At 39.8% G+C, this 25,085-nt stretch overlaps 1 protein-coding gene across 1 annotated transcript in view; it reads left to right on the top strand.

Annotated features, from left to right (window-relative positions):
- LOC107590309 (collagen alpha-1(XI) chain-like) overlaps positions 1 to 25,085 on the top strand; it is a 79,181-nt gene that overhangs the window by 7,145 nt on the left and 46,951 nt on the right. Inside the window, exons 3-7 of the mRNA XM_016279017.1 lie at positions 5,329 to 5,542; positions 9,191 to 9,353; positions 20,184 to 20,309; positions 23,275 to 23,361; positions 24,364 to 24,468. Coding sequence (XP_016134503.1) covers positions 5,329 to 5,542; positions 9,191 to 9,353; positions 20,184 to 20,309; positions 23,275 to 23,361; positions 24,364 to 24,468 — 695 coding nt within the window. The remainder of the gene's footprint in view (positions 1 to 5,328; positions 5,543 to 9,190; positions 9,354 to 20,183; positions 20,310 to 23,274; positions 23,362 to 24,363; positions 24,469 to 25,085) is intronic.

The raw sequence follows: 25,085 nt of genomic DNA, 5'->3' as shown, positions 1-25,085 counted from the left end.
AAGGATTTAGGAGTATTGACATTTTTGTTTGGCACTTGCATGGCAAAAGGTCAGACTCAGGCTACAGCACCACATCTAGAATATATGAGGCCTGAGGTTATGGAGAACGTCTCCAGAAGATCCCTCACAACAACTCTCCTCCTCAGCTCTGTCATTGTATTGGTTGAGGTTTTCCTTTTGTCTAGCTTGTATGTTCGGTGTAGATTGAGCTCAGACTGAGTCTCTCAGATATAGTGTGGGATCATTTCATTCAGCACAAAAAAACGGCAAAAGAATGGTTTGTCAGCTTTGCTTTTTAAAACTTTAAATGGGGTGGTAAATGTTTTCTCAGCAGCAGGAATGCCTCAGTGTCTTTATTACAGCATTTTAGACCTCCCTCAGATGATTCCAGCCTTTTGTGACATAGCAGCCCTTTATTTTTGGTGGTTTCAGCATTCAGTTTTATGTGGTAGATGCCAAAGTCTACTCAAGTCCCAGAAGACACATATGGTACTGTTGGTAGACTCTGGATAACACCCAAGAGCCAAATATGTGACATTTATTCACAGTGAATCACAAAGAAACTCTTCTCAATGGTGCTTTCTAAGGTTTTGAGTTCTTCAGTGAAGTTCCAGGCTGATCCGGGGTGAACAGTGTTTGTCTTTCATCTTGCTTCGTTAACCATAGTGAAACCGTTTGTTCAAGTTTACTTAACCCAGCTGTTGCTGAAGTATCTTCCAAAGAGTTCAAGATGGAATCGGGTATTTTACAACAAGGGTCAGATCTCATAGGAATGAAGACCAGTGATTTGAGTTTGGTCATATAGCCAAGTAAAACAGATACTGGCCTCTTTTTTTGTGGTTGTGGGGCATACATTTTTTTTTTTATTTGATACACTCTCTCTGGTCATTAAACTAATGTCCACAACCTATTATATGGCTAACCAACTAGAGATACTTCGTTATGCTAATCATTAACTGAAATATAACCAGCAGAATCTTAAAATTTAAGAAGCTGTTTTATATTTGATCCTAGATTTGTTTTTGATATTATATCATAATTACAGTATATAAATATTTTTTATAATAGTAAATATCAACAATTTTATATATGGTAAACAATAGTAAAATATCGTAAAAATATAGTATTTAGATTATCCTAAATAAGTTTTGTTGAATCTTCAAATGTTGCTTGCATATTTATTACTGTATATTAGTTATTGTTTATTTACATGTAAGAAACTTTTGTCATTCTGTAGAAGTTTAACTTAAAAACATGAAAACAAATTTCTCAATTTATCTATGAGTTCAATATTTTTTTTTTTAAATATTATAAGTATCATTATAAAAAAAAGGTTTATCTGCTAAACAATGAATGCATTACTTCTTATTTATTTATTAACATTTGTAATATTTTTTCTACAGCAGAACCTGTGGATGTCCTAAAAGTATTAGAAATTCCCACTGTCCCAGAAGGAGTACAGAAAACTTCAGGATTTTGCACAAACCGAAGAGCATCACAGCCGGACACAGCCTACAAAATAGGCAAGAATGCCCAGATCAGTGCCCCAACCAAGCAGCTTTTCCCAGGTAAGCTGAACCCCATGAACATGTCTCCACATCCTGCCTACATTTAGCTGCGTTTAAATGTGCCCTTTGTTGTGGTTGCCAAGGCTTTTGACAGCAGATGCCATCCCTGATTGTGCAGGGCCATGTTTCACTCAGACGCTTGTATTGTTAAGCAACAGGAGAACTTGGATGAAATCTCTTGACCACAACGTGGCTTGTCTGCTGAGTTGCATAAGAAATTAACAGAAACTTTTAAAGCGATAGTTCACTCAAAAATGATCATTTACACATTTACACACCCTCATGTCATTCCAAATTACTTCGAACAACACAAAAGAAGATGTTTTGCAGAATGTCACTTTTATGTAACCATATTCTAAGTCTTCTGAGTTTTTATGATAGGTTTGAGATGCATTATGTAATCGGAAAGTGGTTATAATGTTGCAAATGTTTCTTTATATGGTTGAAAACAGATGCATGTTTATTAATGTATGTTAATACCTGTTTAGCATATATAATGCCATATATCTGGGCCCGTGTTTATCAAGCTTCTCAAAAATTAAAAAAGAAATCACTTGTCAACCTGACAAATATATAGAAAGATTTACAGTTTTTTCCAATTGCTAACATCCCTTTTTCCGATCTGTAGTCACATTTTCAAAATTCTATACACAATTAGCACAACATCCGTCTGTTGTGACCATACCATTAACACAATTTGTATTATTTTCATTAACACAATTTGTGTTGTTTTCACACAATATTCAGTCAATTAAAACATTTCTAAGATGCTTAAATTTTCTTTTCACACAAACTTACCCCATACCAAAATCAAGGATCTTTCTTATCTTTTTTACAAAAGCTTAGACACAGCATGTCAGAAATGAAGACCTAATGTTCCAAACTTTAAATATAAAGCCTCTACTTCTGCAACAACAGCAGCTCAAAATATTGTAACATCTGATAAGCATTATCAGTAACAAAAGTACTGATAACAAATCTGTAACAAATCACTGAAATATTTAGAAACAGCTGATTCCAGTCTCAGTTGGAGGAATAGTCAGGTGTTGATGCTCTTTCCATTGCATCAATATAGAGTAAAAAGACCTCTTTGAATTTTTTATTTTTTTTATGTAGAACAACACAAAGAATCAGAGAGAGAGAAAAAAATAATGCCTGGGAGAGGAAGAGGAATAGTTGTAGGAGGGAGAGGAGTAGATTGGTCAGAAAAAGGGAGAAGAATAGGTAGGAGAGAGGAGTAAGAATGTGTGCTGGACTGTGCATTTTTAAGTTTGTTTGTTTGTTTTTTCCCCTTACACATGTGGAACCTATGAAAGCTTATTTGTACCATGAAATATTAAGGGTAAAGGGTAATTGTGACTTTTTTTATCTCACAGTTCTGACTTTTATTTCTTTCAATTGAGAATGTATCTCACAATTCTGATAAAGTCTGAATTGCAAGATGTAAACTTGCAATTCCAAGAATAGAAGCCCAAATTGTGAGATAAAAAGGTCACAATTACTGTTTTTACTTTTTTATTCTGTGATGGAAACAAGCTTGCATAGTAACCAAAGGCCATGTATGTTGGAATTTTTGTTGCTCACTGGCATCAGCTACCATGGGGGCACCATCCGCATCCAACCCCCACCCACTGGACAGCAATTTCAATCAAGGTTCCAACTGAATTTCTGCATAGGGGACCCTATTTTTTTCTATAATGACTCATTCAATTTTAGACAGTATGTTGTCAAGAATGAACACATTCAACACTTAAAAATGTAAAATGGGTTTCAGTTGAAGGTAACTAAATTACAAAAAAACAATGGATGTTTATATTGTCTATACTGTATGCAGGTAGAACTGAAACAGGACAAGTAATGCAGTTTTTGTAAAGTCATCAACTGTTTTTGATTTTGACAGTCACTGTCAAACTGTCAAAAGTTTGAATCGGGTTTGCTGTGTTTTGATAGAGTTAGTATATGTAAAGGTATTCAGCATTTTGAAATGTAGAGTTTGTATTTATTTAACAAAATGTGGTTTTGGCCAGAAAATTTACTATTTGGCTAATTGTGTGATGCAGGTGATTTTTTTAAATTTTTTTTTTTTTTTTTTTTTTTTTTTTTTTTACAAATGCTTAAACACAGCATGTCAGAAATGAAGACCTAATGTTCCAAACTTTAAATATAAAGCCTCTACTTCTGCAACAACAGCAGCTCAAAATATTGTAACATCTGATAAGCATTATCAGTAACAAAAGTACTGATAACAAATCTGTAACAAATCACTGAAATATTTAGAAACAGCTGATTCCAGTCTCAGTTGGAGGAATAGTCAGGTGTTGATGCTCTTTCCATTGCATCAATATAGAGTAAAAAGACCTCTTTGAATTTTTTATTTTTTTTATGTAGAACAACACAAAGAATCAGAGAGAGAGAAAAAAATAATGCCTGGGAGAGGAAGAGGAATAGTTGTAGGAGGGAGAGGAGTAGATTGGTCAGAAAAAGGGAGAAGAATAGGTAGGAGAGAGGAGTAAGAATGTGTGCTGGACTGTGCATTTTTAAGTTTGTTTGTTTGTTTTTTCCCCTTACACATGTGGAACCTATGAAAGCTTATTTGTACCATGAAATATTAAGGGTAAAGGGTAATTGTGACTTTTTTTATCTCACAGTTCTGACTTTTATTTCTTTCAATTGAGAATGTATCTCACAATTCTGATAAAGTCTGAATTGCAAGATGTAAACTTGCAATTCCAAGAATAGAAGCCCAAATTGTGAGATAAAAAGGTCACAATTACTGTTTTTACTTTTTTATTCTGTGATGGAAACAAGCTTGCATAGTAACCAAAGGCCATGTATGTTGGAATTTTTGTTGCTCACTGGCATCAGCTACCATGGGGGCACCATCCGCATCCAACCCCCACCCACTGGACAGCAATTTCAATCAAGGTTCCAACTGAATTTCTGCATAGGGGACCCTATTTTTTTCTATAATGACTCATTCAATTTTAGACAGTATGTTGTTAAGAATGAACACATTCAACACTTAAAAATGTAAAATGGGTTTCAGTTGAAGGTAACTAAATTACAAAAAAACAATGGATGTTTATATTGTCTATACTGTATGCAGGTAGAACTGAAACAGGACAAGTAATGCAGTTTTTGTAAAGTCATCAACTGTTTTTGATTTTGACAGTCACTGTCAAACTGTCAAAAGTTTGAATCGGGTTTGCTGTGTTTTGATAGAGTTAGTATATGTAAAGGTATTCAGCATTTTGAAATGTAGAGTTTGTATTTATTTAACAAAATGTGGTTTTGGCCAGAAAATTTACTATTTGGCTAATTGTGTGATGCAGGTGTGTTGCTGTGTTAAGAGTTTAGAAAAAGTACTTTAAGTACTGGTAAACGCTTGTTAGCAATTGGAAAAAAACTGTAATTGTTCAATTCATCTATAAAAATGTTGTTAAATTAGTTAAAATAATAAATCACTTTTCAATTTGACACATATTTTTAAATATCCATATATTTTCATATGAAGATCACAGGGAAAAAAATATATACTGTGTGTGTGTGTGTGTTTTTTTTCCCCACTGTATATCAAATTTCTTTTCTATATAATTTTGCCCTTTTTTTTCATTAATACATTCATTTCTTTATTTTTAAGTGCCGCTCCTAGTCCTCCATTATGTTTCCAGTTTCAACATTGCAATTAGCTATTTGGATGAACTTCAAAAACCCAAAGAAGCCTTCAGTGAGCTTGTTTTCTGTCTGTGCTGTTTTCTAGATAGTGTGTTTCCTGAAGACTTTTCCATCCTAACCACCATCAAGCCCAAAGCTGGAATCCAGTCCTTCCTTTTGTCCATCTACAACGAGAAAGGCGTCCAGCAACTAGGCGTGGAGGTGGGCCGCTCACCTGTCTTCCTGTACGAGGATCAGACAGGCAAACCTGCCCCGGAGGATTACCCCCTGTTCCGCTCCCTCAACCTAGCCGATGGAAAGTAAGTCACAAAGCAAGTTAAACGTACAGCAGCCTTTTTTTTAGGTTGTTTAGATCCATCCTCAGAGACAAAGACTGAGACCGACTCCAGACAGGGTCAGACAGAGGTCAGTCATCAGCAGGAAGTAATTTGTTGCCAGACCCGAGTTTTAGACTGTTGTCCTGAGTGATTATATGTGTAGGAAGATATTTTTGTTTTAGAGTCATTTCGGTTGAAGAGAGTTAACAAGTAGACAAATGAGAATTTCAGGTGGCTATTGAGGCATTAGTTATGTGTGGTTTCTTCTGCGAGGCGAGCCAGAGGAGATCTCACTGTGACTCTGGATTGATGGAGTGAAGCAGACAGGGCCTTAGGTGATCTGACCTCGGCAGTGATCTTTCAGAGCACTGTTATTCTAGAAAGATGAAAAGTTGGATCCATTGGGGCAGATGCATGACCACAGAAATTAACCTCTTGGGTAACATCATCAGGAAGCTCTTACCAACATTACAATATATTTGTGGAAGTCTGTTTCGTGTCTAAAAATAAAAAAGGTAATTGTGAGATTTTCAAATAAGACAAAAAGTCACGTTGTGAGATATGGAAGCACAGTTGCGAGAAAATCTGTCAAAATTTCAAGATAAAAAAATCACATAGTGAAATATAAAGTCAATGTTATGAGTCATGAAGTCACAATTATGAGATAAAAGTCACATTACGAGAAGTAGTCACAGTTGTGAGAAATAAAGTCACAATTACAAGATAAAAAGTCATATTGTGATATATAGAGTCATATTTATAACAAATAAAGTCACAATTACTAGATAAATGGTCACATTGTGAAATAAATAGTCACATTGTGAGATATAAAGACATAATTGTGAGAAATAAATTCACAATTACAAGAGAAAAAGTCATATTATGAGATATCAAGACAAGTGAGAAACAGAAACAATTACTAGATAAAAAGCCACAATTTTAAATAGAAAATTACAGTTGCTAGAAATAAAGTAACATTTCTGAGATAAAAAAAATCACATTATGATAGTCACATTTGTGAGGAATATTATGACACAAAAGTCTCATTATAAGATACAGAGTAATAGTTGTGAGAAATGGTCACAATTACAAGATAAATAGTTACACTGAGACATAAAGTCCAGTTTATTAGAAATAAATTAACAATTACGACATAAAAGTCACACTGTGAAATACAGTGGTGTGAAAAGGTTTTTGCCCCCTTCCTGTTTTTTTAAATGTTTTGCATATTTATCACACTTAAAAGATTCAGATCATCAAACTAATTTTAATATTACACAAAGATAATACAAGTAAATACAAAATGCAGTTTTTAAATGATGATTTCATTTATTAAGGGAAAAAAGCTAACACAGCATTTCATAAAAAGAACATCATACCAACAGTCAAACATGGTGGTGGTAGTGTGATGATCTGGGGTGGCTTTGCAGCTTCAGCACCTGGACGACGTGCCATAATTGACGGAACCATGAATTCTGCACTCTATCAGAAAATCCTGAAGGAGAATGTCCGGCCGTCAGTTTGTGACCTCAAGCGCACTTGGGTTATGTAGCAGGACAATGATCCCAAACACACCAGCAAGTCCACCTCTGAATGGCTCAAGAAAAACTAAATTAAGGTTTTGGAGTGGCCAAATCAAAGTCCGGACTTAAATCCGATTGAGATGCTTAAACCGTCCATTCATGCTTGAAAACCCTCCAATGTGGCTGAATTAAAACAATTCTGCAAAGAAGAGTGGACCAAAATTCCTCCACAGCGATGTGAAAGACTCATTGCCAGTTATCACAAACACTTGATTTCAGTTGTTGCTGCAAAGCGTGGCACAACCAGTTATTAGATTTCGGGGGCAATTAATTTTTCACGAAGGGCCAGGCAGGTTTGGACAGCTTTTTTCCCTTAATAAAAGAAATCATCATTTAAAAACTGCATTTTGCATTTACATGCATTATCTTTGTGTAATATTAAAATTTGTTTGATGATCTGAATCTTTTAAGTGTGACAAATATGCAAAAAAAATAAAAAAACAGGAAGGGGACAAAAACCTTTTCACACCACTGTATAGTTACAGTTGTGCATCATAAAGTCAATAGTGAGAAAGAAAGTCATCTGAGATACAAAGATAAAGCCACAATTACAAGATAAAATCACATTATGAGATACAAAGTCAGTTGTGGGAAATAAAGTCACAATTACAAAATAAATGGTCACATTTCAAGAGATAAAGTCACAGTTGTAAGAAATAGTCACAATGAAGAAAAATCACAATACATTTTTTTTAAACATCCTTCCTTAGATAGCAGTGATTGTATTAAAATGTACATTAAACATTTCAAATGTTCATTATTGTCCCGACACCCCTTCAGCCTTAACTTGACATCTTCAAATGCTAAAATTAACTGACAACAATGGACGTGCTTTGTCTTATTAGGTTTTAAGAGGCTTTATTGTTGGTATCAGTTCAGTGGGGTGTTTTGCTGTAAAAGCAGCAATATTTATGTGAGGGATTATAGTGCTTATGTTGATTATAATGCTGACAAAGATTTCAGGTTAAATGCACCTTAATTGGGCTAATACTGTCATTCCAGTTCCATCGTGCATGAAGAATTACGGTTAAAAGTGGCTTTTTAAAAATAATTTGAATAGCTAAATAGATTAGCTATCACCATTTTAATATAACTTTCATATGCTTCTGTGGTTTATCTTCCTTAGAGACATAAGAATTAAGGATAAATTGCTATTATGGTTGGTCATAATGATGATAATGTGATCTTGTTTAAAGAATCTGAAAAGCATTTGTGTTAAATTGTGTAAAATGTCTTGATCTCCCATATATTATTATAATCGGAAAACGCTACAATGTGTTGCCAACGTCATTTATGTAAATTGCACATGAAAAGATGAATTATACCACAGTATATCCTTAGGGAAAATGGGTAATTTTTAAGGTGAAAATGTGTGACTTTAAATCATTGCATTTGGCAAGTCCAGGTATTAACTAAAGTTCTAGAATTTCAGTCTGTCAAGTACAATATTGTGGTTTTACACCGTCACACATCTATCAATCATTCACATAATCGCTCTTAACTATGTAAATTGTATTCTGTTAGCAGCTAAATTATTCAGAAATGTTGGTCTCTAGACACAGTAAAGCTTGTGTTGGTTCAAGTTTGCCAAGTACTTTAAAGGCACAAGCCAGAATAAAGGTTTTTCTTTCTAATAAAGTGGATTATGGAAAATTGATCACCCTTGTGGGTGCCATTGATATGCCTTTGAAATCTCACTGTGGCTTCTTACCACAAACCTGTCCAACAGTTTCCCTCCCCAGCTCAATGTTTTGACTCCACAGTTGAGTTTCTCTGCCGTACCTTCCTGACACACACTTTCTACAATGTTCATGGTGTCTGTCATGCTGAATAACTCACAGGAGGGATTTGGTCTAGAGTTTAATGAGTTTAATCCAGTGTTAAACAAGGCCAAAGTTTGAAGGCTGGAATGTGGTCCACTCAGGAATGTTATGTCTCAAGAATGGAAGCAAATTGTCTAAGGTTTTAAAGAAAGGCACGTCTCACGTGTGGTGGCCTTTAACCATTTGCTGGGTTTGTAATCACCTACACTTCCTGTTCATCGCAGGTGGCATCGTGTAGGCATCAGTGTTGAGAAAAAAACTGTTACCATCGTTGTTGACTGCAAGAAGAAGCTTACAAAGACTTTGGGCAGGAGTGACCATGCTGGTATTGACACCAATGGTATAACCGTTTTTGGCACCAGGATCCTTGATGACGAAGCGTTTGAGGTAAAGCTGTTTTCACTGCATTAATGCACTACACTAGCATCTCTCTGAAGGCCTGATGGTATGAGCTGCTTGATCAAGTATAAATGTATGTGTCTTTGATGTGTTTAACAGTATTAGAACAACATCTGTTCATTTGAGAACAGGAGAGCAAACCAGAACTAAATTTATAATTAAGCTCCCAGGGTCTCCACATGCTTTGCCATTTAATGACAAATAAAACTAGCATGGAGCAGAAATAAACAGCCTTGTAAATACAAAAAAATATCAGTTTTGTTCATCTAGTGGATTAAATGGCCTTGCATGCATGCAGACATCATATCTAAAGTATTTAACCCTCAGAAAACCACTTCAGCAAAACTTCAACACAATCAGTTAAAGTGATAGTGAAAAATTTAAATTCTGATAAATAAAAAACATTATTTATGCCTATCATTTAACCCTCGTGTTGTTCCAAATTTTTTCTGTGCCACACAAAAGCAGATATTTTGAAGATTGTTGGTAACCGATTTCAGTTGCCATTGATTTCTATTGTATTTTTGTCCATATAATGGAAGTCAATGGGAACTGAAACTGTTTGGCTAGCATTCTTTAAAATATCTTCTTTTATGTTCCACAGAACAAAGAAAGGTTTGGAACGACATGAGGGTGAGTAAATGATGACAAAATTTAAATTTTTGGGTGGCCTATCCTTTTAAATACCTATTTTTCACTTATAAGACAGTTTATGGGATGCTATGTAAGCCTTTACATTGGTTGCCACAAGCAAGCTATTTGCTTTAGCATCCAATTTATTATTATAGTTCAATGAGAAAGATCTCCATGGCAATCTATTGTAAGCATCTTTTTATGTAACATTGTGGTATGTAGAGTCATTGTTCACTTTAGCCTAATGCATCTTTGTTGTTAATTTCCACTTTAGCAATACTCAAACTTTGATGTAAGTTGTTTTAAAGTCTCTGAGTCTAAAATTTAACTTCTCCACATATTAAAGATGCAAAACTTCTTTAGATTTTACTAGTTTCGGAGATCATTTCCATAATGGCAAAGGTGAATATGTGTCCCTCTGGCCATGAGCTTACTCAGCATAACACAGACAAGCCTTGTGTCACTGTTTACCTTAAAGTGGTCGGGTTTTCCCCTCGCTTCCTGTTATGAAGGCTTCTTTCACCTTGTAATTAAAGCTACTCAAAGCCAGAGGAGTCCACTTCATCCACGGATTGCTCAGCCGAGGCCTTCATTTGACATGGCTAATGCTGTAATTTCAGTAAAACTGAATCATCACACAATATACTTAGAGCCTGATTATATTTATTTGGTGGTTTAAGGGTTTGAAAAGTGTGGATAAATGAGCAAAATATGGATCATTTGACCGGCACAAATCCATTTTATTTAATGACCGGAAAGCATCAGAAAAAAAAGTAAACTACAAGTGTCTTGCACTGTACAAAAACAAGATTTCCCTAGGAGTGGCATATTTATTTCAGACGTGAACTCTGGGACAAGTATTAATTAGCAGACATGACAAATTACAGGGTTAAAGGAGAGTCAGCAGCCCTGCCATCACCTCGATTAGAGCAGAAAATTACTAATGAATGCAAATTATTAAAATATTTTCACAGTCATGACTGCATGTTATGATACTGTTATGATATGCTTAGCAACCTATTTCTGCATTTTTAATCATATCAACACCTCTCATGTTAAGCTAAATGTAGGTTTGACTGTTTTTGGTGCAAACGTGTAGCTTGTGTATTTTAGGTAATGTCTCGGTTACGTATCTAACCCTCGTTCCCTGAAAGAGGGAACGGAGATGTCACGTCGGATGACCGATGAATTGGGATCTCGCTTAGAGAGACCAATCTACTTTGAGTGTAACTAAACGAGCCAATGCACATTGGCATGCGATTATTACATCCAGCTGCCACTGATCACAGCGTGGGTATAAGTAGGCAGCTGGTGCAGCGCATATTCAGGTTTTCGCTGAGGAGCTGAGCCGGTGACCCGGCCGCTCAGCGGTGGTACAAAAGCTGTGGCGACGGGACGTGACGTCTCTGTTCCTTCCTTCAGGGAACGAGGGTTACATATGTAACCGAGACGTTCCCTTTCAGTTGGTCACTCTCAACGTCACGTCGGATGACCGACGAATTGGGATCCCTACCAAAGGGCCACAGATACTGCCCCTTCCAGTGTCCTGTTGAAGCCGCCTGCCCCCCTTCTTTTTGGCGTAGGCCGGGGCTTACCACAAGAAGACCAGCTACTGCTGCGATGACACTACCCACTCAGTAAGACTGGATAACACTGGGAAACGTACCCGTACCACTTGGGACAGGAACGTTGCGGAGCACCATCCTTCCCGAAGGAGGTTTCGGAAGCACTTACACATATGGACAACCGTTTAGGTGCATATGGAAAATTAGCGGTAGTTGTAACCCTCTTGGAAACAGCAGGAAGTTTGCCGGGGAAACACGGGCTCTGAGGCTATACTGTGGATTTTACACATATGGGATTCACTTAGGTCTCTACATATGGAACCCAGCCCTCTACCAGTTCTCACGGATTCATCGAGTGAGGGCCTGGCGCCGGACACTCCGCCACGTCTGGCTGCCAAGGGGATGGAGGAGCTCGACAGGGTCTACGATATGGACTCTCTGGAGCGGTCTTAGCAAGCCGACATGAAGCCGGGCCTCTCAGTGCTTCTACCCATTTAAGGTGAGAACACAGGAGGATACTGGCTCCACACGAAGGCTATAGAATCTAACGAACATGTTGGAGATCGCCCAGCCCGCAACTCTACAAATATCCATCAGCGAGGTGCCCCGAGCCAGCGCCCAGGAGGATGCAACACTTCTAGTAGAGTGAGCTCGCAACCTGAACGGGCAGGGCACACCCTGTGCCTGATAAGCCAGGGTGATGGCATCCACTATCCAGTGGGCCATCCTCTGCTTAGAGATGGCATTCCCCTTCTGCCGGCCTCCATGACTGACAAAAAGCTGGTCTGAGGTCCTGAAGCTTTGTGTCCTGTCTACGCAGCATCTCAATGTTCGGATGGGACAGAGCAAAGCTAGGGCTGGGTCTGCCTCCTCCGGGGGCAGCGCTTGCAGGCTCACCACCTGATCCCTGAAGGGAGTAGTGGGAACCTTGGGCACATAGCCGGGCCGGAGCCTCAGGATTACCTGGATTACCTGGACTCGTCGACCGAAAATTATAGAGGGGGGCCGTGGAGGATTTAGCCTTCTCGTCCCCCTAAGGAACCTGATGATTAGGTCATGCTTCCCCACCGACTTCCCTTCCATGGGGTCGTGGTTGGCAGCAATCACAGCCATGTAGACTTTAACGGTGGAGGGGGACAGCCTTCGCACCAACCCCTGCTGCAGAAAGGACAGCACGACTCTGATCGGACATTTCCGGGGGTCTTCTCGGTGAGAAGAACACCACTCGACGAACAGGTTCCACTTCAAGGCGTAAGCGTGTCTCGTAGACGGTGCTCTCGCCAAAGTGATGGTGTCAACTACCTCTTGGGGTAGGTCACCTAGAACCTCCGCGTCCCATCCAGGGACCAGACATGGTTTCCAGAGGTCTGGACGCATGTGCCACGGGGTGCCTGAATCTGCCAAGGAGGGGCTGTCACAAGGAGTATCCGTTCCGGAAACCAAGTCCGAGTGGGCCAGTAAGGCGCCACGAGCAGGACCTGCTCCTCATCCTCCCTGATCTTGCACAGTGTCTGTGCAAGAAGGCTCACTGGGGGAAACACATACTTGCAAAAGCCCCGCGGCCAGCTGTGTGCCAGTGTGTCCGTGCCGAGTGTTCCCTCGGTCAGGGAGTAGAACAACTGGCAGTGAGAGGTTTCTGGAGAGGCAAACTGGTCTACCTGAGCGGCTCCGAAATGACTCCAAATCAGCTGGACCGTCTGGGGATGGAGTCTCCATTCTCCCAGGAGCACAGCTCGTTGCCCTCCCTGGTTGCACAAAGCGACCTCAGATGCTTCTGACTCGAGAGGAGGAGGTGGCGGGCGAGTTGCAACATGTGACAGGAGCGTAGACCACCTTTTCGGTTGATGTACGCAATGGTCGGAGTGTTGTCCATGCGGACCAGTACGGGCTTGCCTCGTAAGCGCCCTTTGAGACGGATCAAGGCAAGGCGCACTGCAAGCAACTCTAGGCAATTGATGTGCCAGTGCAGGTTGGGGCCCGTCCAAACCCCTGACACTGCAAGCCCGTCGAACATGGCTCCCCAGCCGGTGGTAAAGGCATTCGTGTGAACCACAGCATGCCTGGAGACCTGTTCTAGGGGCACTCCTGCCCGGAGAAACGTAAGGTCTGACCACGGGGTGAAGGTTTGGCAGCAGGCCAGTGTGACTCGGACCCTTTGAGTGCCGCATTGCCACTCCCACCTCGAGACTCGGCCATGGAGCCAGTGCTGAAGCGTTCTCATATGAAGTAGCCCCAGCGGCGTGACTGCCGCTGCAGCTGCCAAATGCCCCAGGAGCCTCTGAAACTGTTTCAGTGGGACCGCCATCCTGTTATTGAATGTATTCAAGCAGTTCAACACTGACTGAGCACATTCCTGCGTGAGGCGTTCTGTCTGTTCGACCGAATCCAACCCTATACCGAGAAAAGAGATCCTCTGCGTCCGGGAGAGTTTGTTCTTTTCCCAGTTGACCCGAAGGCCCAACCAGCTGAGGTGCGAGAGCACCAAGTCCCTGTGTTCGCACAACTGATCCTGAGACTGAGCTAGTATGAGCCAGTCGTCGAGGTAGTCGAGAATGCGAATGCCCTGTTCTCTCAGGGGAACAAGGGCTGCCTCCGCAACTTTCGTGAAGACACGGGGCGACAGGGACAGCCCGAAGGGCAGGACCTTGTACTGATATGCCCGTCCTTCGAACGCAAACTGCAGGAATGGCCTGTGTCGCGGAAGGATCGACACATGGAAGTATGCGTCCTTCAGGTCGATCGCTGCACACCAATTTTGGGGATGGATGCACCTGAAGATGCGCTTCTGCGTGAGCATCTTGTACGGAAGCTTGTGAAGGGGCCAGTTCAAGACGCGCAGATCCAAGATTGGTCTTAACCCACCGCCTTTCTTGGGCACAATGAAGTAAGGGCTGTAAAACCCCGTCCTCATATCGGCTGGAGGGACTGGCTCTATCGCATACTTCTCCAGTAGGACTGCGATCTCTGCACACAAGACAGGGGCATCTGCTGCCTTCACTGAAGGGAAGTGGACGCTCCTGAACTTGAGAGGGCACCGGGAGAACTGAATCGCATAGCCGAGTCTGATGGTCTGACGGAGCCAACGAGACGGACTGGGTAGCTCTAGCCAGGCTCTCAGACACCTTACAAGTGGCACCAACGGAACAACCGATGTACCAGCGTTGGGGCAGCGAGGGGGAACACAGGGACCCGGCCCGGTCTCGTTGCCGGTCTGAAGCGGGGTCAGCATGTGTGCAACACTTACCGGCTTTCAGGCAGAGGGTGCGTGAGTAGTACGTTTGATTGCACTCTCGAACCGCCCACAGCTGCTCACTGGCGAGAGAGGAGGGTGAGTGGGATCTGAGACTGGCTCGTCCACAACTCCCCGTCCCCTCTGGGGAACCAGAGATAGAAGAAACTGCTCTTTTGTCAAGGCTTTGGGTACCACTGACCGTGAAGTCAGTGGCGGGAAAAAAGAAACAAAAGATTCTCCGCCCGGCCATCCTCCGGGGGAGGGAGTGGTGCATTCACCATTTCCCGAATAGCAGCTCCCTCCATCTCTGGGTCACCCATCTCAGGGCCTCTTGCTCTTCCGCTTGCCACCAGGTTTGGCGGGGGCCTGGACGGACGGGGCGACTGCCCTGCGACCGGCTCCACGGCGCTGCTTTGCTGGAGGCTGCTGCGTTTGCTGGAGGCTGCTGCGTTTGCTGCGCTGGAGCGGGGGCGGCGGCAGGGGGCTGCCCTCGGCAACGAGTAGACTGAGGCGCTGCCGCCGATGACCGGGTGGAGGCAGCAGCTCAGTCTGCTTCTGTGCGCCGGAGAACTGCTGGGCGAAGTTCTCCACTGCGTTGCCGAAGAGGCCATTCTGGGACACAGGGGCATTTAAAAACCGAGTCTTGTCAGTCTCCCTCATGTTGGCAAGACACAGCCAGAGATGGCGTTCCTGGACCACCATAGTGGACAACGCATGGCCCAGAGACCGCGCAGTGACCTTCGTCACTCATAGCGTAAGGTCAGTAGCGGTGCAGAGTTCTTTGAGAACTTCTGGCTCATGCCCACCCTCGTGCAGGTTCTTCAGTGCCTTGGCCTGATGAACCTGCAACAATGCCATGGCGTGTAGGGCAGAGGCAGCTTCTCCGAAGGCCGCATAAGCACTGCCGATCAGGGCCGACGAGTACCTACAGGCCCGGGAGGGGAGCGACGGCTTGCCCTGCCAGGTGGCAGCGGTATTTGGACACAACTGCATTGCAACCGACCACTCCACCGGTGGGATCTCTGTATACCCCGCGCTCCCTCATTCTCAAACACATGCCAATGTTCATCGGCTCGTTTAGTTACACTAGAAGTAGATTGGCCTCTCTAAGCGAGATCCCAATTCACGTCGAGAGTGACCGACTGAAAGGGCACTGTTGTTTCATAGCGTTATGTGTGCGTTTGTTCTCTTAAATGTCACAGCTGAGGCCGTGTGAAATGTGCAGGGTCAAAAAGAGTTAAAGCTGTAAATAATGATGTAAAATAGGCCGATTGACAGGTGATATTGAAATGCTTTGCTTCTTGGTAAGAACGGGGACGATGTCTTATTAACCCATATTGCTTTATTGCAAGTATTTTTAATAGGGACTTCTTGTTGTTAGTATGGTGATTTTGTGCTGCTGTGAATCTGATGTTACGTGATTCCTCAAGTATGGCTTGATACCTTTTTTTCTGTTCTTTTCTATTCTGAAATATTGTCTCTTTGTTGATGATTTGGTGTTTATTGTGTTGTTTTACTTTGTGCATTGCTAACCAATTCATATTTAATTTTGACAACTAATATACCAATTTTAATACTCAATATTTGATATCTATGGAGCCCCGCACATGACAACAAGATATCGTGGGCACAAATTAAGAATTAATTCCCACAACATCCCATGTTAAGCATGACCATGATTTAACCAAAATGAGGAAACAAATTAATAAAGCATGGTCACGAATTAATAAATTCTGGACAGGGATTCTTAATTTGTGGCCATGATATCTATTTTTTTCTTCCACACATCGTAGGGGCTCTGTATACATTATTTAATATTTAAATATATTGGGCTTTTGAACTTAAAAGCAGTCAGATGTTAAGAATGTTGTCAAAAGGTAATTTAGAAATGGTCTCATAAATTTTACCTGACAGTTTCGGGAGTTTCATCCCAGACAGTTTCTTATTTTTTTTTTACCTCTTGCTGTTTAAATCAACATATATTTATATAGAAAACATTTATTTATATATATATATATATATATATATATAGAAAAGCTGCGAGAGGTATGCCCAGTATTTAGATTTGGCGTGTCATTTGGGATTTGTATGGTTGGAAACACAGAGTTCTCTGTGTGAGAGTGTGAACGCTATGACTGTTCCCACTGTATGGCTACTTCTGAAGTGTATTTTGGGAAATATGGCGGAAATACCTGGTCAGACCTGTAGGCGCAACATCTCTTACTAGCCCTGAATGAATCAACGCTTTGTAGGGCCTGTAAAGAAGCCTTTGATTTTTGCAGAGTTTGAAAGTATACAATGTGCTATTTGAAGGATATTGACCTACAAAAAGGATATAACATGACATAGCGTTTATTTTTTTAACCACACTTAGTTCTATGTCTCATTTCTGTCTCATAATGAGTAAGAACCTTTCTTCAACCACCAGGGCTCCCCTACCAAATCAATTAAACCTACAAAAATGGTTGGCAAAAGTAATTTTCTTAATTAATTGTTGCATTGACTGTTGACACACTTTGAATGACAGTTCAGAAACACATCCATGTTGCTAAACTGACCTAAACGGCCAGGTTGCTATCTTAATTACTATGGTGTCTGTGAGGTGAGGTGAGGAAGTAGTGTGTTGTGTTGGGTGTGTTGCCTGGTTGCTCGGTTCATGGCTCTACGCTTGGGTACATCAAAGTTCACTGCTTCTTTTGTTTCGAATTTGGTGTTCGCCACCATTGGCTCTCTCCAGTTCTGTAATTAGAGCAGTTAAGTACAATTAAATGACTGAGGAAAATTGACCAAATTCGCTCATTTTGTAAAGCTGAGACTTTATGGCGCTTAATGACAAGTTTCCTACTGTGCTATGTTGCTATTTGAACAGTTTGCTGTATGCTCATGCTGGGGGTCTGCATTTTAAATAGTTTTTCACACTCTGGGCCTTCAAGACAGCAAACATTTTTAGTACAAATCTGAGATGTTTTCGAATGACTCATAGGTCATTAGCGAAAAGCTGTTGCTATTGGTTCATGTTGTTTAAAGATCTTGGTACATTACTGCATGGATATTCCATAACATTTATCTGGGTTACAGCATTCTTTGTATCGCAAATATTGCGTTTGTGACAGTAGAGAGAGACCTGCTGTAAATTCCACATAAAACAATTATTTTAAGTTATCTAGCAAACATATTTTACAATAGCCTATACATTGCAAGCATGTACACCACGGGATAAAAACTAAGAAAGGCTATTTTATTTTTATCTCTCAATTCTGAATTTTTTTCTCACAATTCAGAGGAAAAGAATTGTAGTAACCTTTTAATTTTTTATTCCATGGCAGAAACAAGCTTCTATACAAGTCAGATGTAATTGCATTACTGCAAATCCCTGAGTGGGCTTGATGTTTCTAAATTATTTACTTAAGTCTGTTTGAATTGATTCAGTGCTAGTATTAGACAGGCTTTCATGCGTATCTTACTCAGAATTAGTTTTGCAGGGTCCAGGGAGTTGTTAAAGGTGCGTGGGTGACAAATGAGTAATGGTAATATCTGTCACTTTTATTCAGCCATTGGCTTGATCTCCCTGTTTTACCCTCTATCTTGGCACCAGACTGTAATGCCAAGCTTGGTTTTTGGGGCCAATCCTGGCTTTCATGGTCTGGTAAATGTACTGTATGTAATAGGGCAACAGGTGATAAATGCAAACATGGCTTGGAATGACATGATTGCAGCAAATGTAATGATATTGATTGCTTTTTTAGTAAATTATGATTATTTGTGCATGATTTGGATGAGATATTAAAGGCTTAGTTCACCCAAAGATGATCAAAATGACTCACCCTCGTGTCATTCCAAACCTGTATGACTTTTTGGTAAACAAAACATGATTTTGTTTTAATGAAACTGAATGAAAGCTAAGGCTGTCAAGCTACAAAATGACTTGTGGTCTGAATGACTTGTGTGCTATATTTCATTTCTTCTGAAGTCATTTGATAGCTTTGTGTGAAGGACAGGTTACAATGTAAGGTGACTGTAGTTTTCCACTGAAACATGCTATAACTGAATCATTGACTGAGTTGAACTTAAGAACTAGATTTGTAAGATCTAGAAACTGAATTAAAGATTCATTGACTCAAAAGAAAAATCAATGTTTCTTTTGTGAACTTTGATGAATTCAGATCTAGGGGGATGTCAAGATTTTAACTGAACAGCTACTTAAATTTCAGCCTTTCCTCACATAAAGCTATCAGATGACTTAATAAGTCATTAATTTGAACCACTTGTTAATGTGAAGCTTGAAAATGTGAAGCTATTCTCATCCACTTTCGTTGTATTGAAAAGAGGGCCAGGATCTTCTTCACAAATTCACATTTTGTGTATCACGGAAGAAAGAAAGTCATATAAATTGACATGGGGGGGGACATTATATTCTTTTAAATTCTTATTTTGTTTCCATAAATCAAATAATAAAAGTATAAAAGGTGGTATTTTGTAATAAGGAGGTCAGGTGGGCACACTTTACAGAGAACGGTGTAAAAATACACACACACACAGACACACACACATGCCCCTTACAAGTCCAAGCCTGCTGTTTTTTTTTCGGGGTTGCCTTGCTGCTAAATCGCAGTCTGTCTCTCTCTCTTTGTGACAGTGCCAAGGAAAGACCTCAGGTTCCAACACATCCCCCAGATCTACTTGTGGACTGTACAGTAAAAGTCATGCATGTTCCTCGTAACAGACCCGGGTCACTCTGAACCACCCCAGCATCTGAACAGAAAGATCTGGATCTGCCAGTTACAGCCCATAAAAGACATGTGGCCTAAAAATGCACAAATGTAATCACTTAAATCAAAACATCATACAGTAAATTATGTCTTTTATCATCCAGTTGTTGATCATAATGCAAAATGAATGTATGCTAACGTTTGTGAGGCAACAATGGCGAGAAACAGATTCCACTCATTTGGAAGAAAGATCATGCATGTGTTTTTTATAAATATGTGTTTAACGTATTGTTGACCAGAAGGTTTTATGTTTTGTTGCCTAAGCATTGTTAAGCAGGCAGCATTTTAAATGAGAGGAAACTTCCTTTGTGGGTTTCTGTTACTAGGTGTTTCATGTTTTATTTACCTGCGTATAAAACAGCAATTTCCTGAACCATCTGACCTGCGTTCCTCATTGTGAAAGTGGTTGGTGATTTGTTGTTTTGTTGCCTTGCCATTCCAACATTGCCTGTATTTCCTGCAGTAGGTATTTTGGTATTGGTTTTGACCAACCAGGATAAGATGGCTTTGTCATTTTTTCATGCAGAAAATATATTACATAAATGTGTCTCAGTACTAATAACAGAGGTATTTTTTGGCACATGTATCTCATGTATCTTCCTGTCATTCGTCCCCTCAGGGTGATATCCAACAACTGCTGATTGTGGCCGACCCTAAAGCAGCTTACGACTACTGTGAAAACTACAGCCCAGACTGTGACGTCCCCCACAAGGACACACTGCAAGCACAGGAGCCCGGAGAGGAGGTTAGTATAGACCTTTTGCGCTGACCAGCAGAGGAAATGGTCTTTCCTGCAGTATCCAGGAGACCAAACGTTTCTGGAAGTCTGGCACGTTGTTGATACTTTTGACGCTACCAGTCAAATGATTGGACACACAGACCCATACTTTATTGTTGTTTTCCACCCACAGGTTTGAATAATATACAAGTCATCAAAACTATGAAATAACACTCAAAGACAAGAATTATGTAGTGGCCAAAAATGTTAAATGATCAAAACTTTTTAAAATTAAAATCATACTTTGCTACATTATTATTATTATATATTTTTTTATTATTATTTAACAAATGAAAGAATCAACACATCACTGTCAGGAATGGTCATTATGGAAGGAAATTTTCTCTCATCCTTCAAATATAATAGATAAAATAATCATATAATATAATGTATAATATATCATTTACACTATAGTTCAAACGTTTTGGGTTGGTAAGATTTTTTTTATGTTTTTAAAGGTCTCTTATGCTCACTAAGGCTGCATTTATTTGATCAAAAAAATACAGTAAAAACTATGTTTCACTAAGTAACATAGTGAAATATTATTACTATTAAGACAACTGTTTTATGTTTGAATATTTTTTTAAATGTAATTTATTCCTTTAATGGCAAAGCTGAATTTTCAGCATCGTTACTCCAGTCTTCAGTGTCACATGATCCTTCAGAAATCATTCTAATGTGCTGATTTGGGGTTCAACAAGTCAACAGTTGTGCTGCTTTATTTTTTGTGGAAACCAGGATTTTTCAGGATACTTTGATGATTAGAAAGTTCAAAAGAACAGTATTTATTTAAAATTGAATTTTTGGTAACAATGTAAAAGTCTTTACTGTAACTTTTGAACAATTTAATGCTTCCTTGATGAATAAAAGTATTAATTTCTTTCAAAAACATTTACTGACTGAAATTTTTGAACGGTAGTGTACATAAAAACATATCAACAGGTCAGCCACACCTTGCCACTTCTGACCACTGTGATGACTCCTGTAAACACAGACACCAAATGCAAGTCATTTTAACCAATTATATCCTGCTGAACCAGGGAGAGGGTCGTTTCCTGTATGTGAGAAATCAATAACCCTCTTTCTCCCATCTTGACTCGGCGAGCGTGTGTGAGATGCTCTGCTCATAAATCATGAATGGTGTCCTACTCAACTTGATCACCAGCCATGGAAGAGGGCCAAATCATCAGAGCAGTGGCTGTTTTATGAGCTCTTATGCCGTATGAGGATTAACCAACCCAGTCTCATGGCAAATATGTACCTGGGGGCACATTTTTGCAAGACGCGAAATACGTACCAATAAGTACATATCACTGCAGTTTCCAAAAAACTGAACACTAGAGGCAGTAAAACTCCGACACCTTTTAAATTATTTTCACACAGAGTATGATTTACAGAGTTTCGATTAATAAAGCGTAATTTTTGCACAATTACTTGAAGAGTATTATGTTGTGACTTCAAAACATTTTTAATATGCTGGGAGATTTGAAAACGGATGCTTTTGATTGTTAGCACCGCACATATCCAGCTTCATATCAATGGGTTTTCATAGATGATAGGTTTGTTCGGTAGCTCACGGAGTACGGAGACGTACTTCAGAGGCGAGGAACTCTGGTTTGAATCCCATGTAACTACAGTTCAACAAAACAGTTCAAATCTGCATATAAGGAAGTTAAAATGGCACGGTTGCATCAAAAAATGTGTTTTTATATCAGTTTTGCATTTGTTAACACTATCGGGTAGGTTTAGGGTTGGGTTTGGTGTAGGGCATATTTCCAACACGACAGAGCGTTAACTTTTAGCGACAGTCCCCGGATATTTGAATTCTGAATCGCCGCAATACGTACCTGAAAAACGTAATAAAAACACAGCAATACGTACCTATATCAACGTAATAAAAACGTGCCAGGGTTGACGTATTGAACCCGTGTTTTAGCACCACTCAGTGGACATTTCTCTTTGAAACTGCGGCGAAACGTGCTGTAAGGTACGTAAAAACAGTGTTGCAGAAATGTACGCAGAGGTACGTATTTTTATGAGACTGGGTTGCGATTAACATACAGTAAACTTGTGTTTGATGGATGAAGCCCTGGAGAGCCAGACTCAATGGCTTTATCGGCCTTCCTGCTGTCTAACAACCGTTATTTGTAGTGAAGGAATAGAAACAGAGAAGCTGCTACATAAACTTTAGCAAAAACCATTCATCCATTCCATTCATTAAAATGTGTTCATCATAATTAATGAATGCGTATATAAACTGACCTTAAATGGCAGAATCGAATATTTTTTTATTAATATTAACCTAATTTTAATATTAATATTAACTTAATATTCAAAACTTAACATTTAACATCTATACAATGTATGATGCCAATTATAAATTTTGTATGTACATTTTTTTGTGTGTATAAAATCCCTTGTCCCAGCACAAGTTCCTACTTGACACATGACGTGTTATAGCTAATAGGACTGTGAAATGTGTTAGAAATAATAAAATCAAATAGATTTGACTCTTTCTATAGATCTAAGCAGCAAACACATGGCTGTTATCTCGGCTTCAGACAGGCAGGGAGTTTTTTTATAGGGCTTTAAACACCCACCTGTATATCAGAACATGTACATTAACGTAATTAATGCAGTATGTTCTTTATATGCTGAACTCACACAGTAGAGAGTAACACAAACATAATAGTTTTCCTTCACTTTACGTTTTTAGTTTTAACATCGCTTACTTTAATTGGACGCATTAGCAACAAAAAATGGAAAATATGCTGTTTATGATAAACCTGTGTCTAATTCATCTGCATTGTATAAAACCAGCTATACAGTACACCTAACCATCAAAGTATGTAATGCACCCAAGGGTAGATTACATTCTACATGAAGTTTGTATGCTTTGCTAACCTCTCTCTCATCCTCTTCCTGTGTGCAGTACACAACTGCTGTTGAATACGGTGATTTATATGATTATTATGAGGGAGCGACCCCCACAGCGACAGATGAATATTCTGAGCCGCAGGTAAATGCAGGAAACGTGTGATGTGTTTGTAATGTCAATCATGGGGTGGCCCCGCCCCCTTTCCTTGACCTGTATAAATTACATGGGCAAAAGTATGTGGCGTGGGCTTTGTCTGGGCCAGTCAAGTTCTTCCAATCCGTTTTCATAGAGGTGTCCTGTGATGCTAACACTTTGGTACGCCCTATACTACTGAAAATATGTGTTTAAGGAGATTATATGGTTGTATGCTAGATTTTAAGCACCTGTTAGTTAGCTTAAATAGCCAGACCCATAAATTACTGAAGCAGTTCACATACTTTTGCCCATGTAGTGTATATTTGTCTGTCCATGTTGGTAAACGCAATCTCTAGTGTGTCTGTACTGGGTTTAATAATAATAAAGAGATATTCTGTGAACTTAGGAGTCAAATGATGGCCGTTTTTTCGAACATGGGTCGCTTTGATTAGTTTTGAGATAACCGTTCTTGGAAGCAAGCCTGAAAGCTTTTGAAGGATGGTGTATACCAAGTTATCCTGAATTTAACTAAGAAAGCCATGTTTATAAAAATGGGAACTTATTTATATTCTAACACAGATATTTTGATGTGTTGTGTCTTTTTCCCTTCACCATAACCTTTTTCCAGAGAGTGAAACGTAGTATCTCCATGAAAACGAAGAGGACGAGAAAGTCCCCTAAATCTTTTTCCAAACCATATAAGTACCAGGAGCCAAAACAGGCTAAAAAGTTAGCCCCTAAGAAGAAAAGATATGGATACCTGCCACCGCCACCAAGAAAAGCCATTCTAGGGGTAATAGTACAAGCATAGCTCATGTCAGAATCCATCAAGATCTCTCTTTCGGTGAGGGTGATCTTTGATGATAGTCTGAGCGTACCGTCCGCCCCCTTTCTCTAGGTGCCGTCCTCGTGGATCCGGCCTGAAATGCTTGTGGAACTGCTTGAACTGTGTTAATTCCTCCTTTCTGATCTTCTTCCTCTTTTCTTCTCACTATGAATCTGCTGTAGCCTAACAATGTAGATGGGGAGTACTATACAGACAGTGAACTTGACTACGGAACAGTAGATGCTTCCAAAACTCAGTCTCCTGTCGCAACCACTGGACCAAACCAGGTAATCATTTGATTATATACTATGATGGTAGGGCAACTAAAATGTGGGACAGAAATGGGAAAAATCCAGGAGCACGTTTGACGAGGAAGTATTTGATATGAGATGACAAAAACAAAACAATTCATGGCAATTGTTCTGTTTTATGACTCTGGGACTGTCACTGCAAGGGAACTGTTTTATCCAACAACATAAAGCTGATATTCACCATAAAACTGCCAAGTTCTAAATTTAGCCAATCCACTTCCTGTGATGCTTTCCGGTCTGAAACTTTGGACTTGTCTTGAATATCAAGTAGATATTTCTTAGTGGATTGTCATGAAGTTGGTTTTCAGCTTTCTGTTGTGGATATCAATGATATTTAAGGCTGCATTAAAAAAAATCAGCAATTTATGAATGTGCATCCATCCTATCTACATTTAAAGCAGTGAATTGATCACACAGCAAAACTATATATGTTTGTCTTTTTGGCAGGAGTTTTGGAATTGGTTGCTTAGATGTTGACTGGTTGCCCATTTTCTATGCCTAAATATCATTGAGAAGATAATTTGTCCCATTCCAAACAGTTCCCTCAGTAAGTGACCCAAAGATGAGGACCTCTGATAAAGAAACATAATTAG

Source organism: Sinocyclocheilus grahami, unplaced genomic scaffold (assembly GCF_001515645.1).
Source record: "Sinocyclocheilus grahami isolate Dianchi unplaced genomic scaffold, SAMN03320097.WGS_v1.1 scaffold126.1, whole genome shotgun sequence".
NCBI lineage: Eukaryota > Metazoa > Chordata > Actinopteri > Cypriniformes > Cyprinidae > Sinocyclocheilus > Sinocyclocheilus grahami.
Note: the sequence above shows the minus strand (reverse complement) of the source record. Positions and strands in the feature narration are given on the sequence as shown.